General features: G+C 41.1%; 1 protein-coding gene across 3 annotated transcripts in view; it reads left to right on the top strand.

The window, feature by feature from the left end:
• The window catches only part of LOC137179679 (ankyrin repeat and SOCS box protein 5-like), a 37,979-nt gene that overhangs the window by 2,822 nt on the left and 16,296 nt on the right, over window positions 1-18,861 (top strand). For 2 of the 3 annotated variants that reach the window (XM_067584536.1, XM_067584537.1), the window contains exon 2: window positions 2,774-2,853. In XM_067584536.1, coding sequence (XP_067440637.1) covers window positions 2,774-2,853 — 80 coding nt within the window. Of the gene's footprint in view, window positions 1-2,773; window positions 2,854-5,943; window positions 6,019-18,861 lie in introns of all 3 variants that reach the window. The other variant, XM_067584534.1, reaches the window with a different exon arrangement.

The following is an 18,861-nucleotide window of genomic DNA, read 5'->3' on the forward strand; positions in this document are numbered from 1 at the left end:
AGTGGAACATTTTACAGGTGGAAAAAAAACTTGTCACACTTGACATATATTTTTCATTTCTGTACTAAAATTTCTTGTATCTGCAATAAGTAGGGGTGTCATGATTTTGATTCTAAATCAAAAATTGATTGTAATGAGCATTCGATTTCAGCCTTCGAAATCAAAAGTAGGATCGGCGATCCTCCCAGTATTTTTTTTTCTTTCCACATCCGCCGACCTGCACATGTCCAGTGCACTTCCGCAGAAAAAAAAAGAACATTTCAAAGATGATAGTGTAGCTTACTGGTAGCCTGCTGCTGCATTACTTTGAGACAACATGGCTACTGCTGGAGTCAGAGAGGACAGAAACAACGGAACTAGAAAATCCTCCTGCCTCCCTGTGAATTGTGTAAACAACAAACAAGTCATTGACAGAAAAACTACAGTTTGCAGACTATGGAATGTTGTTAAAACACAAACGATGCCTCTTTCCTACCCTAGTAAGGTAGGCAACGAGCTACAACATAATTTTCACCAAAACAAGCTGGACAAATAATATTGGTCTCTATGTACAGCCAGCTGTGAGACAAGTGCACAGGGGCTGTCGAAAAAGCCAGGATTAATCCTGGTGGCTTTTTTTATTTCAATTTGACCATATGGCCTTAGTGTGGTACATTTCCCCCAAAAATATGGTGGTTTTATCACACTTGATACCATGTAGCCTATCTTTTTGAAGAAGAATTTGAAAATGTAAATCACAGTTGTCAGGGCATAAAACCAATGATCTGTTGATCTTTACAAATCAAGACTTGATAGTCTAACAATGGCATAGTGCTGAAAAAAAAAGTTTAAATCTTATCGGATTGTGACCTTAAAATTGAAAGTCAAAGCAAATTGTAGATTTAGAGAATCATGACATCCCTAGCAATAAGCTAATATTGCCTAATTTATTGGTCCTGCTCATGAGTGAGAACAACGCAGTTTTATGTAAACAAAGAAAATAAAGGGACAAATTATTAAAGTGAGACAAATTAAGTAAAGTGTTGCAAAGATAAAGAAGATAATATTGACAGATAGTTCGTGTGTGAGATAAAGGGGGAGAATGAGAGTGGAAATGCTTTCTGCAGCCATCTCTGTTGCTGTTGCTCATGACCTTTTCAAAATGGCTGCTGGCCTGTACCACCAAGAGGAGGCCAGAGACAGAAACAACCTCACAGATCATCTTACTATGGCTGCCTGCACCTGCACAGACACCTGCACAGACAGTCTAGTCTTAGCAGAATAGATGACAACAAGAAGGCTTTATAACATGTTTTTTGGCAGATTGAGATCCAGTGGTTGAGCCAGTGCGTAACACTGTGACCTTGCTGGTCAAGCAGATTGGTTAGGTCAGTGTGTTAGTTTTGGTCTCAACACACTGATATGATTGCTCTCCCAGTGATATAAGCAGCCAGTCAGTTATCCAGCTAGTTATTCAGTTAGCTAGTAAGCCAGTTATTAGTTATTTTTAGTTTCAGTTGCAGCCTGTTGTCAGTTTTCAGTGTAGCTAGCCAGTAACATGATCTTCCAGTTTGACAGACTTGACACAAGGACAAGCAGGAGGTGTGGAGGTCCTTTCACTTCCACTTTTATTCAAAATGTCTTATATCTACCAGTGGCTGGATGGGCCATGGGGAGACGGAGATATGGGTATGTTGTAGATATGACGAATATTTATGTTGTGTATACTGAGGTGTAGTTACTACTGCTACAGCTGTTGAGAACCAAATATAACCACAGGGAGCAATGCTGAAGTCCTGCTTCAGCTTCTGTTTTAAGCATATACTTTCCTTGAATTTTGCATCTAAGTGTTTTAATCCTTGGTTAATATGGTCATTATTTATTCAATTAAAGCCACTATGTATAGAATTTAGTTTGAGTTTAGCATCATATGAGTCATAAGTTTTTGCTCATAGAAAAATAAGAAAATCCTGGTGAAAATTAGAACCATCTGCTTTCAGCCCATTCATCTCAGTCACTGTGTCCACTGCTGTCTGCCACAGTGTCAGAAAAGTCCAACGTGACGTGTTTTGTCCATTGGACCAAACAAGCAGGAACCAGTGTGTTTGGCATTTTTGCTTTATTAATGACAAGCAATTAATTTACTATAAAAAAGTTGTTGATTGATCCTCTTTTAAATAATTGACTAATTGATCATTTCAGCACTAAAAATAAGATCTTTGTGGTCCACATTTAATGCAACTGAGAGTCACCCATGTATCTAAATATCTGTTATATATTTGTTGCAGCAGAAAAATGGTGAAAGGGAACATATCTTTGTTAAATGTGAAGCTATTGCAAATATATTTTGTGAAAATTGATGAAGAAATCATGCTCTTGGTACAACTGATCCCGGTGCCCTTGCCTTGATAATTGGTATGTCAATATCCTGACAATCATAATTGCAAGGCAAAAGATCCTGTGCGAGTTGGAAAATCATTCTGTCAAACATTTCTGGATATGTATTCCATCAACCGAAACATTTTGTGTTGTGGCTCTTTACCATTCAATGTCTGACAACGGCAGACAAATGCCCTAATAATTGGAAAGAAACAAATAAAACACAACTGAAACACAATAGAACAATAGAAACTATTCTCATAAATATAGCTGAATTTATTTATAAGATGCGCAGTATGTTACTATTGTATTTTTTTCAAACTTTAAACAAAACAATTTCTGTTCAGACAACTCAGTCACTCTCTCTCTCTCTCTCTCTCTCTCTCTCTCTCTCTCTCTCTCTGTGTTTTTCCAGGGTCCTGGGCAGATCGCTCCCCTCTTCATGAAGCAGCTTCTCAGGGTCGCTTGCTGGCCCTGCGAACACTGCTGGCCCAGGTAATAACTACACACACACAGAAAAAGACAGCACGTTTGCAGGGTATGCATGCAAGCTGACTATGGCGTTATTGGCATTATGTTGAGCACACAGTTGACAACATTGCACTCACACAGGGGGTATGTTGAGTGTGCAGAGTACTAAGACGTCAGAGAAAATATTGTGTGCTGGCACCAGGGGCGCCAGATTCATTTCAGAAGTGCGGTGTGTGTGTGTGTGTGTGTGGGTGTGTGTAGATAGACTGGAGACTCTCACTAAACCTTTGTGGAGTAACTATAACTTGCTCGCACCACTGGGTGGTGGTATAATTCCAAACACAAAGCAGCTAACTAGTCCTTGTGGGATTAGATACAAGTGTTTTTGATCAATTACCCAAAACTACGAATTTACTGGACAGTAACACTTCTGCGGCTGAGAAACAGCAAGCAGGCAATAGGAATGTTAACGTCCTTGTGTTGTAAGCAGCCATGCCCCAAATCCATATTTAATGATAAATCAGAAAAAAACATTACTTTCCCTACTGTGTCACCTTAGCAAATTATCAACATGCCATGCTGTTGTGAAAATGTCAATCATAGCCTACAACAGCCTATATAAAGTTTGGGAGCACCCCGATTACCTTTACTGCATTGAAACAATTTTATTATTTGCAATGTACACTGTATGCATTTGATTTGTGTGACAATGTCCTCTTTGTTTGGAAATACAAATATTCTTCCTGTTTTGTTTTTGTTTGCTTTATTTTACCTGATGTCTTCAGATGTTGCATCTAAAAACACATGGAAAACTCCTGCCATGCTGTTTTCATCCTTTTATCCAAGGTGCTTGGGAGGTAACGCTACTGTCTTGCCTGCTGTTACTAAGCAACCAAAACCACTTGTATCTTTTTGGTTTTTAACGACGGCTGGCAACCAGCATTGGCTGACCTTTCAACCAGATGTTGTGACGTCCTTGGATGGAAAGGGCGAAGCAAGTCCTGTGGAGCTGATTGGTTAATGCTTGTCACATGACCTGCAGTGCTCTTGCTACATTCAAAAAAGTTGAGATTTTTTGATCTCGGTGCGCCAATGTGTCTGAAAAAACAAGCGCGTCGCAATTAATGCACGCTGTGACAGTGCTGCTTTCAGTTTTTAGCACGCTTGTCGTACATCTCGATTGAAAAACATGAATAGTGCTTACAAAAGATGCAACATCTGAACAGACCCTTAGAGTGGACAGGAATGATTGAAATGTCTCTTTACTGAAAGTGTTGCAATATATGGTGGCATGTAAGGGGGGCGGCTGTGGCTCAGGAGGTAGAGTGGGTTGTCCACCAATCGGAAGATTGGTGGGTCGATTCCCGGCTCCCTCAGTCTGCATGTCGAAGTGTCCTTGGGCAAGATACTGCACCCCAAATTGCTCCTGATGGCTGTGCCATCGGTATATGAATGTGTGTGACTGGTTAGATTTCCTCTGATGGGCAGGTTGGGACCTTGTATGGTAGCCCCTGTACCCATTCAGCGTATGAATGTGTGTGTGTGAATGGGTGAATGTGACTTGTAGTGTAAAAGCGCTTTGAGGAAGACTAGAAAGGCGCTATATAAGTACAGTCCATTTACCATTTACCATGTGTAGGGATACAGTAATTCGCAACTTAAGAATGTGGGAGGAGGGTAATGGCCCTTTGGAGCCCCTACATCTGGCACCCTTGGCTTACACAGTGGACTTGGGCACATGAGTGTTGAGTGTTGAGCGCGCTTTGCCCTGGTCTGTGCACACTCAGATCCCACCTGCTCTCACTTGACTTCCCTTCTGCTTACGATTGACTCACTGTCTGCTTGCACTCAACACCTTATTGATATGAATGATTGAAGGTCTTCTGAACAAATCAGAGCTCCGCGTTTTGTTACATTGCTGCCGATTGGCTAGTTTAGTAAAACTGGGTGGAACCACCCTCATCACTGCTCCAGTGGTCATGGAGCAATGACAGGATCGTGGGACGCAGAGTGGACAGAAGACATGACGATGTCGTCGTAGGATTATACACATAAATAGGTATTTCTTCAAAGTATTTACTCCTCTTATATTTTACAGACACTGTGTTAATAGTTAACACATCGATAAAAATGATTGGTGACCTGCTACCTAGCTAACCCACATAAGATAAGCCTGCAGTGTGCTAGTGTACTAACGCTAGCTTTTTGATTTTAAAAATATCGTAGTTAAAAATTGGAAATTACAATATGTGTTACTATTGTGCTATTGTGCCAAAATGTGGGTTTCAGCTAGTTATACAATGCCGTTCTTGAGTTAAAAGAGCTGCACATTTGATCAGCTATACAGCTTAGTTATAACATTACTTGAGTCTAATGGTTAACCTCAGCTAACAATAAAGCTGGAGTGCGGGACTTTTACATATACATGAATCAATCCCTTGCCAAACAAGTTTACACAATGCTGATTAAGAATATCACTGCTAGGTAAATCTCTGTATTTCGCAGTATACTGGTGTTTTTAATCTGGTGTCCCAAGCTGGCACACCGGTAGTGATGCATTTTACATCAACCAGCAATGATTGATGTGCGCCAGAAACTTCCACTGGCCGAGCAGGCTTCTTCCAGTTTAGCCCTCCGCTAACTTGAGGGATAAAGTAATTTAATTGTGCGGCTCCTGTAAACTTTCCAAATGTTATCTGACTGAATGGATCAAATTCTGATAGAAATTAGTCATTTCACAGGGGTTGTGACACTCAAAACAGTTTATCCACCATTTTACAGCCACAACAGTAACGATGGGAACCAGCTCACGCATGTATTCATAGAACTGTAGTTACATCCAGATGACTACTATTTACTCTCACTGCCAGAGAGGAGATATAAAGTTCTGCACTGCAGGTTTAAGTTACTTTGCCATAGGTTATGTAAAGATTAAAAGTAAATGATCAATTTACCTAAATATTATCAAGTGGCATTGATATTTATATGTACAGTACATTTTTGTTCTTGGTGAGGAGAGCTGGATGTTAGAGTGGTACTTGGGCAGAGTCCATTTGCAACTTTGTTAGTTTACTATGTATGTAAATATATTGACTTTACCTTTGTATTTGGCAGAGGACATTGGCGTTTCCTGACCATGTCGCTGCTAATGTTACTCCTGTCACTGTCAGCATCACACAAGAAGCCAAGGTGAGTCACAGCATATCAACTCCCAAGCTGCAGTATAAAGCCAGCCTGCATGATAAAATTAAATAAGATGAACATCATACATCACAAGGGGCAAGGCAATATAAAATCTGTAGTCTCCTAGATTAGCACCTTTGGCCCCAGATGTCCACACCACAACCTTGGAATGGATGGGGGTACTAGACATGCTGTTTAGAAACAGACACACAGAGAGAAATAGACACAGTGAGCTGTCCGTATTCTAACTCTTAACATCTTGACTATATGTACAAGCGGTAGTGTCAATAAGTAAAAATGCAGTGTGGTGCTGGGTGAATGATATGTAAGTAAAAATAATTTACAACTATGTACATCCATCATACTAAAGGGAAGCTTTCAATTATTAATTGACTTTTCCCATGTGGCACCTGCACACAAACTCTAATAAGGACCTTTACTTTAGCCATTACAGGCAACATTTCAGTTCAGACCGAATCTGAAATCTTTCAAACATGTTTTGACACACAGTATGCCACCAGTAGCAACTCACAGCTAAGGCTATGTGAGAAAAGTTAATTCAAACTGACTTAAGTGTCAATCTATCTAAACACCATTATATCCAAGAAACACGTCTTAAAAATAGTGTTTGGAGTTGATGTACATATGTCAGTCTTGTCATGAGGAAACTTAAAAAGGCAACGTGCACCAGGAGATACACATTCTTTAACATCCTGTTGGGATGTTGTTGTTCAATAAAACAACAATATAAATTCATAACACTAACTATGACTAATGTCTTAATATGCTGATGAAGAAAAAAAGGTGTTCATGGTGTTATTCAGCAACTTTTGAAATGTATGTATGCCACGAGATATGTTTACACCAGATTAGGGGTAAAAAACATTGGTCAATGTTTAGTATTCAAAATTTAGTTTCAAACTGGAAGACATGCAGTTTGCAAAAACTGTTTGTCTGCAAAAACAGACATTATGACAAAATACCAATTTTATTTTACACATAGACACACACACACATGCATATATATATAATGTGTGTGTGAGTATATGTATATATATGTATGTGTGTATATTTATATTTATATTAGCGGTGTGCCCGAATACAAATACTTTATTTGGCAAGGCACAAATAGTGGGTTTTTTATGAATATTTGTTTCATACAAATATTTTAAGAATTATTTGTTTTCAGGAAGAAAAAAAACATGTCAAATACCAGTGTGCAGGTCGGTTACATCGTTATCTCAGTCTCTCTCCTCTGCTCTGCTGTTACGTCTATCAGCAGGTCTCAGCAAGGGGAGTCACATCCACCTGCTACATGATGCACATTTCCTTATTTCAACATTACTCCCGGAGTTGGGGGTGTTCCCCAGAGATAAAACTGAGTTACTGACACACGCGAAGTGCTCCCAAGGGACTCTCCATAATCTGTTGTTCCTCTTCTCCTTTCCATAAATTTAGGTTGTAAAAAATAGGCAATAAATGAAAAGTGCAAAGCAAGAATCGCCTTTGAAGTTCTTCACTACACGTTACATGCTGTGCTGTCTCTGTGTTATGGTGTATAAATAGGTAGAGGTCTGTCTGCGATGAGGTGATGAGTAAGGTTTTAGCTCAGTAGTCAGTGCAGTCATCTATGATCTGGGAGACTCCAGTTTTAGACTCGGAGTGGGGAACTCCTTCGTAAGGTAGTTTATTTATGAACACTTATTGTAACTCTTTAATTTTGTAAAATTAAAAGTGCATCTTGGGGCCATGACGTTGGCACAGTGTTGGTAGTCATGTCTGGTATTTTGCTAACCTCAGTTGCTTTTGGTTGGTCAGGTGGGAAACTGCGTGCCAAGGTTTTGGTCTCAAGAACATAGCACTGGGCTTCAGTATTTGGGGGAAAAGAGATAAGTACACCGGTACACCTTCAGGATAGGTACACAGGTACATCGGCAGAGGCCAGTGTTCAAGTACTTGAAGTCAATCAATGGCTTGAATCAGTTGAGATGGTTGTTCATTTGATTGTGCCTTGTCCTTTTTAGTATCAGTAGAAAACTGGATTGGTAGAACTGTGTGATAGCCTATACTTTGATAGAAATGATAAAATCAGTTTAAAAACTAGTATGTGTGATGTTAATGACCAGGGAAACAAAATGTATCACTTCTCTTCATCAAATAAAACATCAAAATGTTTACGATTATGACCATTTTTATACCTTAATAGGGCAAGGTATCCTGGGAGATACAACTCATAAAATCCAAAATATACAGAATATTTAAAAAATTTGTGTTGAAATGTTTTACTTAGGTGCAAATGAGATAAGTAATAACATTGAATTATTTTTTACAACTCATTTTCTACTTCTACTTGTTTAATGGGTTAGGGTCCACATTTAAAAAGAGCTCCATCCAGGGTCCGACACTTCAAAAGCCAGCAAGACTAAACTGAGATGGTGAGCAGATCAGAATATGTTTTAAGTTTCATATATAGCTTCACAACAATGTATGTAAATTGCACAACATATAAAGCAGATTATACAGTACTAGTCAAAAGTTTGGACACACTTTCTCATTTATGTGAATGGGAAGGTGTCAAACCTTGTACAAACCTTTGACTGGTACTCTAAATCCAGAGTGTGACAATTCATTCTTGATCTTAAGACAGTAGTTTGAAAAAATAATCATGACCCAAGGACCACTAACTAGTGAAATTTACTAATAAACCCACTGAAAGCATAGGTAAACTCAGTTTTATTTAAATTATAGTCTGTTATCATTTAGCAGACAAAATACTCTATACCATTCACATTTCATTCCATGTTCTAGGATATGAATTTTTGCTTTGCTTTTATAATTGTATTGTTAATTACACTAACAAGAAATGGTACAACTTAATGAATAGGTTCACATTTTCTTCAAGTCTATCTTAAAACCATGAAGGTTTACTATTTACAGTAGAGTCAACGGCATAAGAAAGGTCTCTTATTCGATCCAAACCGGCCATAATTCTGTAACTTGGAGTGAGAGTACTAAAAAATCTTGCCCATGGTGTTTCTGTGTGTGTGTGTAAGTCTCTTTTAACAATGTGAACCTTAGGTGGCACAGTAAGGACTCTCATGCGTGGTATCACATGACACAGACCACATACCCCAGACCGTCCCTTTGGTAAATATTCATAAGCCTTCATGCCACAAATCCAGTGTACACCCCTTGGTATAGAACAATGGCTGATCATTGTAGCAAGGTTATTATAATCATCAATAGGATCAGATGATGAATAATGTCTCAGAGACACATTTCTTTTTGAATTAACAATTAGTTATTCTGATGAAGTGTATGTTGAGTCACATTTGGATATTCCTAGGTGAATTTTTCCTTTACCTTCAACACACCATTTTAATATCTTTGGAGCCATTGTGAGGGTGAGAGGGTTAGGAGTGTTGCAGGAATAACAGTTGGCATAAAGTTGATCGCAGTATAATTGTCTAGTTTGGGATAGATCGGGACAGGCACAGTGTTCATAGGTGGAGTTAATGTGTAGCATGTGACAAGTGTCACAGGAAGTAGTAGGCAAAGCCATCAATGGGAGTCCTTTTCTTGTACTGTGTGGGATGAATCCACACACAAAACAGTTATTAGAGTTTGGGCTATTATCAGCTACCATTTTTGCCAATTGGAGGTATGTGTTTGTTGAGGGTTCATATGCATTAGGTGTCTTTCTCTCTTGGTATACCGAAAGGTCCTGATTTTGGTGTCTGTAGATTTCTCTGATTGTCATGTATAATGCACCCAGGCTTTTTTCTGACGGTTGTGGGTATCCGATGTCTTCTTCTGGGACTGTGGGGCCTGCGTTGCTCCTCTGACGGCTGTGGGTGTTCTATGTGTTCTTCTGGGACTCCAGGGCCTGCGTTGTCCTTCAGGGGAGGAGGTCCTTCCCAGGAATACAGCCAACATTCTATGAGTCTGTAGGCAATGAGGAAGATAACCCACAGGATGAAGAGGGATCCTGCCGATTTCTGGTGCATGGTGGATTTCTTACAGTGGGATGCATAGACCCTCTTTGGGACGACCCTCCCACTTGACTGCTGTGTTGGTGGTAAGCAGGACATGTTGCGGTTTGGACAGGCAGTGTTTCAGGGCGTTTTTGCACTGGAACTCTCTGATGCAGACCCAGCCCCCCTGTTTGGTGGCACGGCTTGTCACTAGGAGGAGATTGAACAGCTTTTACTTGACTGTAGATTAACTTAACAGCAGAGGTCAGAGCAGAGCAAAATGATATCACGGACTCATCCATAGCAAGGAGATCCATCTTTTTCATGCATAGTACTGAATTAGTTGGTATAGTCATTGGTTTACCCGTAAAAATCTCATGAGATGTAAGTTTGTGCTTCCAGATGGGTGTGGACCTCACTGACGGGAGGGCTAGAGACAACAGCCTTGTCCATTTCAGGCCTGTTTCAGCACACAGTTTGGCTAGTTTGTTTTTCAGGATACCATTTTGTCTTTCAAGTAGCCCTACAGACTGTGGATAGTATGGACAACGCAGTCTTTCTTTAATCCCCAGTGATTTATTTCAGTAATTATTTGTCCTGTGAAATGTCTGCCTCTGTCTGAATTGATGGGATGCCAAATCTTGGAACAATGTCTTTCAGCAGGCATTTCGCTACAGAAGCAGAGTCAGCCTTCTTGCAAGCTCAGGCTTCGGGCCAGTTTGAGAACATATCTACACATATAAGAATATTGCCATATCCATCACATTTTGGCATATGAATAAAGTCTATTTGCAGAGCTTCAAAAGGTCCCAGAGGGGAGGATGTGCTGACATTGTCATCTGTACTGTTTTTCAGGGGTTGTGTTGTTGACAGATTAGGCATTGTTCAAAGTATTTTTGGGCATAGGATGTAAATCCTGGACCATACCAGTCTTTCAACACTATGACACATCACACATCACCCCTTTCCTCACATGTGACAAGCCAAGTGACATGCTTGCTGCCCAAGGATACAGGGAGCCACAATGCAGAAAGCCACAACCTATGCTCCTCCACATTAGCAGTATCTTGTAAATTAGGAGAAGCAAGGTCGTTAGTGGGTACGGAAGGACAGAGCTTTACATGGACAGGAATGCCAATTTTGGCGACTTCTTTGGCTGCATGGTCAGCCAAAGCATTGCCTTGTGAAACAGGATCATTGGATTTGGTGTGGGTGTCACATTTAACAATAGCAATAGATGAAGGTAGTTGTCATGCATCTAATAGTTCACCGATCAGTTTGCCATGGTTAACATGTGTCCCCGAGGATGTAATGAATCCTTGGATTGCCCATAGTATACCCAAGTCATGCAAACATCCAAAAGCATATGTGGAGTCTGTGTAAATGTCAGTTTTACCTTTTGCTATATGACAGGCTTTCATCAGTGCATATAACTCAGCTACTTGGGCAGCACCTGATGGTGGCAGGGCAGTGCTTTCAATAATTGAAAAATACTCACAAATTGCATACCCTGCGTGTGGCACTCAATTTTCTCTACAAGCAGAGCCATCAGTGTAGGAAACAAGATCAGAGGTGGAGAGAGGAGTTTCTGAAAGTTCGGAACGAGGTTTAGATCAACATGAAATAACATCCATGCAGGTATGAGAATCACCATCATCTTCTGTAGGTGTAGCAGGGTAATAGTGTAGCAGGGTTAAGAATAGAATATCTTATGAGTGTAATGTGTGGAGCAGTAAGTACAAATTTTGCCTCTCTGGTCCCTGTTACATGTCTGTCTTCCACCAGGATTAATCCTGGTGGCTTTTTGGTGAGGAAACTAAGTTTAAGTGATGCACTTTTTAGACGGTCCCTGCACACTTGTCTCACAGCCAGCTGAACATAGAGACCAATGTTATTTTTCCAGCTTAGAGGATGGCTTGTTGTGGTATAAATTCGATTTTAGTTCACTGTCTACCTTACTATGATAGGAAAGTGGTGTTGTTTGTGTTTTAATAATGTTATGCTTATGAGTTATTGATCTTGGAAGTTTGAATCTGTCTATATTATCAACTTTATCGAAGCGGGTAGCATAGCCTACAAACTGTAGTTTTTCTGTCAACAACGCGTTCATTGTTTACACAACTCATGGGGAAGGCAAAATGTTGCCACACTGGTGACTTCAGGGAAGCAGGAGGATTTTCCAGTTCTTTTGTTACTCTATCATCTCCGTCTCCGTCAGTGGCCATGGTGTCTCGAAAAGTAATGCAGCTGCAGGCTACCAGTAAGCTAAGCTGTGTTATCTTCGAAATGTTGTTTATTTTCTTGCTTCGGCCGCGTGTCAGATGTGTGCAAGTATGCGGGGTAAGAGAGTAAAAAAATACGGGGTAAATTAGCGATCCTACTTTTGATTTTGAAGGTCGAAATCTAACGCTCATTCAGATTGATTTTCGATTTCCGCCTTTGTGCTTCTGGGTACAGTATTTCCTTACTGACTTGAGGTAAAGATGGCCAAGAGTTCCTGGTCCCCTCTTGTGACAGTCTCCCTCTGGAAACCTCTGTAACAACAATTCCTACATTCAGTATACCTATTCTATGGAAGAAGTGGTGACAGGGCTCATCCTCTTGGACATATTTACCTAGATCAACAGATGCTTGTTTTAGCAATCTTATTTAGGTAAAGTTAATTTCAAGCATTATCCCTGCAGTATCTGAATGTCAACCCCCACCCGCAATCTCACCTGCAAACTTTAAAAATAGGAGGGGTCTTTGCGTTGTTGGGCCTCATACTCGATGTGAGACAAAGGCAGCCCTGCACACAGTCACAATGCCTGATAACAAAGAGAGGTGCCTAGTCCCCCCCTTCTTTTAAACTTTAAACTTCTTAAAGAGAAGTTTCCTGTGATTTTGTGTATAGATACTGTGATAACAGCTTGTTGACAGAGTCAGTGCTCGAATTCAAACCTTCATTGTTCACCATTATAAATGCTAATGTCTCTCAGATTAGACGTTGTTAAAGTGAACACCCCTTTTAGACTTTTTTCACTGTTTGGTTATTGGTCCCTGATCTCAGGCTGGTGCCCCATTATTATTAATTCATATTAATGATTTTATTGAATGTCTTCATAAAGTAGAACTTTCTGTCCTCCACAGTGTTCCACCACACCACACCAGCACCACCCTCCACCAGAAAGCCAAGTCCTCGCATGGGGCAGGTTCAGTGTGATCATCAGCCTTGGACCATGAGGATTGTGGAGTCTGCTTCAAAATTTTCTCAATAACTAATTTTGCATCTGATTCATGCATGAAGTCTTTTCAAGTTAAACTGTTAATTGAGCGGGTCATATTTTATGTATTATTTTGTATTTCGTATTGATTTAACAATGAATAAATATATACATTGTGCTGCAGGTGAATACCTTGGTTTAATGGTTGGTTTAATTCCTCTACTCAGGAAGAGTGAACTGGCACCTACTAGTTGTATAGCACAAATAATGGAGAACACCACTGTCTCACCACGGTGTGAAATGATTTGCAAAGTTGCCCTGATTCCCCCTGTAATCAATGCAGGCATACCAGATAGCTACAGTGGCTGTCTTGAACCCCGGCAACTAGAGATGGATGGTATTGCAGTTGCCCGCACACTGTCTACTGCTAAAAATGGCTGTACTGTTGCACGCATCATCAACCCAACACATGGCCCTATGGTGCTTCATTCAAATATGCAGTTAGGACAGTTTACCCCTGTATCTGACACTGGGATAATACAGGATTCAGCCCCTGTATATAAGGTGTCCACCAGCCCAGTAACGCCATCCAGTCTGCCAACCAATCTCACACATCCAACCAAACTGCCTTTTGATGTCAAATGTGGAGATCTGACAAGTGGAGAGAGGTCTGACCTACGCAGCTTGCTCTCATCTTAACAGGATGTGTTTAGTAAAACCAGCACAGACTTTTGTAATACAGACATTGTCAAGCACAAAATGCAAACACTGATCTAGTCACATGTGGATGAAATGCTGGAAAAAGCAATAGTGGAAGTTAATCACAGCCTGTGGGCAGCACCTGTTGTGATGGTCAGGAAAAAAGATGGCACATGGCGTTTCTATTTGAGCTACAGAGGCTTGAAAAGGATGCACACCCTTTATCCAGAACAGACGACACCTTGGATGCACTCAGAGGCTCATCAGTATTCAGCACAATGGATCTTTCATTAGGGTATGGTAAGTGCAGCTAGAGGAGCAAGACAAAGCAAAGACAGCTTTCACCACAGGCAGAGGACTTTACCAGTTTCGTGTCATGTCCATGGGCTTGGTAAACATCTAATGCAGCTAGTGCTACAGGGTCTCTCATGGAAAACATACCTGGTAAACCTAGATGACATTATTGTCTATAGCCAACCTGAAACTCAAACCCTCAAAATGCTGCTTTGCACAACAGGAAGTGGCATTCCTGGGACATGTTCTTTCTTCCGCAGGACTAAAACTTGACCCAAAAAACATTGAGAGAGTGAGAGACTGGCCTGCACCTACAAACCCCAGTGAAGTGAGAGCGTTTCTCGGGCTATGCTCTTACTACCGGCGCTTCATCTACCAGTTTTCTAAAATGTCAGAGCCCCTGCATGCTCTCACTCAGAAAGGAAAGACATTTTTATGGACTGAGGTTGAGCAGGGAGCATTTGAAAGCCTCCATCATGCTCTGTGTAACACACTTATCCTCTCCTATCCAGATTTCACACGAGTTTCTACTCTTCACCGATGCTTCTAACACAGCCATTGGATGTGTTCTGGCTCACAGCTCGGGCTGCACGCCTTAAGAGATACACAGGAGAAGCAGAAGCCAGGAGAATAAATAGGATGTTCTCCACCGAATCATCCAAAGTGTACTCTCAGTGGCAAGGTAATAACATGAGAACAGATCCACCCAGCGCTGAGACTTAACAATAGTCGAAGAGCATATGGGAGGAGGCATGGGAGGCATCACATAACACCAATGCTCAGTGGCTAGGGGATCTAAGAGCAAACCACAGCAATTTCCCAGAAGAACACCATTACAATGGCAGACAACCAAGAAAGAGTGTCAGGTATGGTTGTGCTGGACAGCACTGGGCCCGGGCAATCCCATCCAACTACCGGCCAATAACCTGCCTCTGTATAATATGGAAGCTCCTGTCAGGCATCATAGCAGCTAAAATGAATAGGCACATGGCCCAATACATGAGCAGGGCCCAGAAAGGAATTGGTAGTAATACCAGGGTGATAGAGCAGTCACTCAAGACTGCAAGACCAGGCAAACCAACCTGTGCACCACCTGGATTGACTACAAGAAAGCCTATGACTCAATGCTGCACACATGGATACTGGAATGCTTGGAAATGTACAATATCAACAGGACACTAAGAGCCTTCATCAAGAACTCAATGGGGCTGTGGAAATAACTCTGGAGGCCAACTCAAAGGCAATTTCACAAGTTACCATCAAGTGTGGCATATACCAAGGTGATGCACTATCCCCACTGCTGTTCTGCATGGGCCTGAACCCCCTCAGCCAGATCATCTCAAAGAGTGGCTACGGATACCAGTTCCGAAGTGGAGCAACCACCAGTGACCTCCTCTACACGGATGACATTTTGATTGGATTTATTAATTGGGACAATGTTTTAAACATTAAAGATGCACTGCACTGGAGTTTGCTCAAAGCTAATTTGCATCCGTAGTCCCCCATAATCAAAACATACAACAGCACAAAAACAAACAGTAGAAAGTAAAAAAAACAAAAACAAAAAACAAAAAACCCCACGCAGTACACACCATACAAAATACAAAGCTACACACAATAGCACATCACATACACCCACAATGTCAATTAAAAATAAATAATGTAAACTAGACTCAGTGGTCACACAGCTGATTCATCTTTAGTTGATTTTTTAATTTGGCCTTGAATGTATTGATAGAACTTATAGTTCTTCATATCATCAAGTAGGGCATTACACTGAGTTGTGGCTTTCACAGAGAAAGCTGACTGCCCAAATGCAGTGCGACAAAATGGTATGGTACAATCTTGTACAGACTTGTACAGAATATAGACTCAAGAAAACAATAATAAAGACAACAGTAAAATGATCTTCAATTAACTTTCCCTGTACTTTGAGTTTAAAATCTCCTAAAAATTTTGGGTCCCTCCTTGTGAGATTATCAATGTTTTTCCAGATCAATTTACTGTTGCCTTTTGCCTCATTCAAAATATTGAGGTAAAAACGAGATTTAGCTTCTCTTAGCTCTTGGATAACTTTGTTCCTTAAACCTTTATAAATCAGCATGTCAGTGTCTCTTCTAGTTTTAATTGCCTTCCTTAGTGCAGCATCTCTAGATTTCATTAGTTTCCACAAATTGTCATTAAACCACGGTAAATTGTTTTTCTTTTTAGATTTTATCTGTATCCTCACATTAAACCTTTCCCTCACAGAGTTGATTCTGTGAGTAAAAGTATCACAGCCATAGTCCAGATCATCAGAGGACAGTACATCATCCCAGTTCAAGCTGTTAATTTCATTGATAAATTCTTTCTTTGCTTATTCTCTTTGCTTAGCTCTGGGTATGCATTGAAGGATCATTGTCTTAGTGGCCGTGGTCTTAAATCTACTTTTAGTCAGTTTTCTCACACATAGGGTTAGGTTATGATCAGATAAGCTGGTGATTAAATTATAACTTTTAGTTATTCTTTCTGGTTTGTTATTAAGTATCAGATCAATTTGTGTACTGGAGCATTTTGCAATCCTAGTTAGGCCTTTTACTAGTTGTTCTAGTTGGAATTTCTCTGTGATCATTTTTAGTTTTTTCCTCCGAGTTTTATCCTCCCAGTTCACATTAAAATCACCCATAAGTAATAATTCTTTGTTGAGATTGCACTCTTTCAAGACTTCTGTGAGTTGATCATAGAAAGTGTCATCTGCAGAAGGGGGCCTATAGATACCTTTGATGTTAAAAGACATTTGCTTGGATAACATCATTTTTATCATACATATTGTAACGTGTTACCCACATTATAAACAACACATTCACATTTGATGTTGTCTCTCACATAAAAAAGCAACCCTCCTCCTCTTCCATCAGGTCTGTCTCTTCTGAAACATTGGTATCCAGGCACCGTGAACACACTCGCAGGAGTTGTTTGTTTCAACCATGTTTCAGTCAGACAGAGAAAGTCCAGACTTGAGTCAGACATAAGATGAGTTAGCTGATTGCTCTTTGCAGTAATGCTTCTGATGTTAAAATGAATAGCCCCCTCGGTTTCAGCTTCGGGTCCATAAGACTTTTGCATGATTGACAGTTTGGAAGGTTTTGAATAACCTCTGCCTCCTCACCGCAGGGTTTCGACACACAGTGGTGTCAGCAGCAGTTTTTGTGAGAGAGACACTGGACCTATCAAGGTTTCCACAGTCCGGTAGCAAAAAGTTATTCATGGAGACATTATGCCTCGTGTTAACAAAGTTTAGTCTGTTAAGGGAGAAGCCTGGCTCAGAAAGTTGCTGTTCATTCATCACTGGCACCAGAGGAGTCCCAGACACACTCTGGCACAAATCAGCATCGAAGTTCCACAGCACTCCAGGGGTCACTGGTCCAGGATTTAGCTGAACATCTCCAGAGAGCAGGATCAGCATGAAGAGGAGACCTGCTATTCTCTTAAATTAGGTGGCAGATGACAGGTCCACTGGATTGCTGATTCGCTCTGGTATCTGGGCTCGTCAGAGGAAAAGATTGCAAAATATCCCAGTAAGTTATGATGAAAACTCACTATAGGAGCGTCAACTGGCCATGAGCAAGCATTTGTCCCAAGCTCAATCACTAGGTGTCGTAGTTGTTTTCCATCAGTGTTGTGATTATTCTGGCCAGACGGACACTTACAGGCAATACAGCAATGAGTACCAACAGTAGTCCAAAAAGCACTCCATGAAACACAGCCCAGGTATTTTTGCTGATGAAACACTGCTTTGAACTTGACACAGTTTTTGACAGGCATGCTCTGTGGTATGAAGCTCCTCTTAAGCCTTCAGCACCGGCCCAGTGCACCCAGAACCTCCTCTCCTCGGGGAGAAAAGGCGCCATCCAGACGGTTACCCCAGAAGATCCATGTGGCCAGGACCGTTTCCTTCGATGTTGAGATGGATGTGCAGATGGTCTTGCTTGATGTTTAATCTGATGTTTACATTTGAAAACCTGGACTGACCTGGTAGCAGAGTTGGCAGGGGGGTGAGCTGACCATCTCCCCATCCCGATGAGTGACCTCCAGTCATATGCCATCACTTCTTGAGTCCAGGGCGCATAGAGAGGCTCCAGCATGTGTGGATTACATTACCAGCAAGGATCCTTAAAGTTTTCCTCTTGTTTTCCATCATACATCAAGCTGTATGCCAGGAATGAGTGACACATCGACTCCACCACATCGCCAGGATCTACAGCAACAACATCAGGATGTCATTCGGACTAGATAAGTGTGGTCGGATGGTATTGAATGGAGGGAAGATGATCAGAACCGAGGGGGTTGAACTACCAGAAGGCAGCATTGCAGATGTTCAGGACAGCTACAAATACCTTGGGATTCCGCAGGCAAATGGGAACCATGAGGAGGCTGCAAGGAAGTCAGCCACAGCCAAATACCTACACAGAGTAAGGCAAGTCCTCAAAAGTCGGTTGAATGGGAAGAACAAGATACAAGCCATCAACATGCACGCCCTGCCAGTCATCAGATACCTCACTGGTATAATAAGCTGGCCAAAGGAGGAGATGGAGGCCACTGATATCAAGACAAGGAAGCTCCTCACAATGCATGGAGGGTTTCATCCCAAGTCCAGCACCCTGAGACTGTACACCAAGGACTGGTGAGCGTCAGAGCCA

This window comes from Thunnus thynnus, chromosome 3 (genome assembly GCF_963924715.1).
Source record: "Thunnus thynnus chromosome 3, fThuThy2.1, whole genome shotgun sequence".
In the NCBI taxonomy this organism is placed as follows: Eukaryota; Metazoa; Chordata; class Actinopteri; order Scombriformes; family Scombridae; genus Thunnus; species Thunnus thynnus.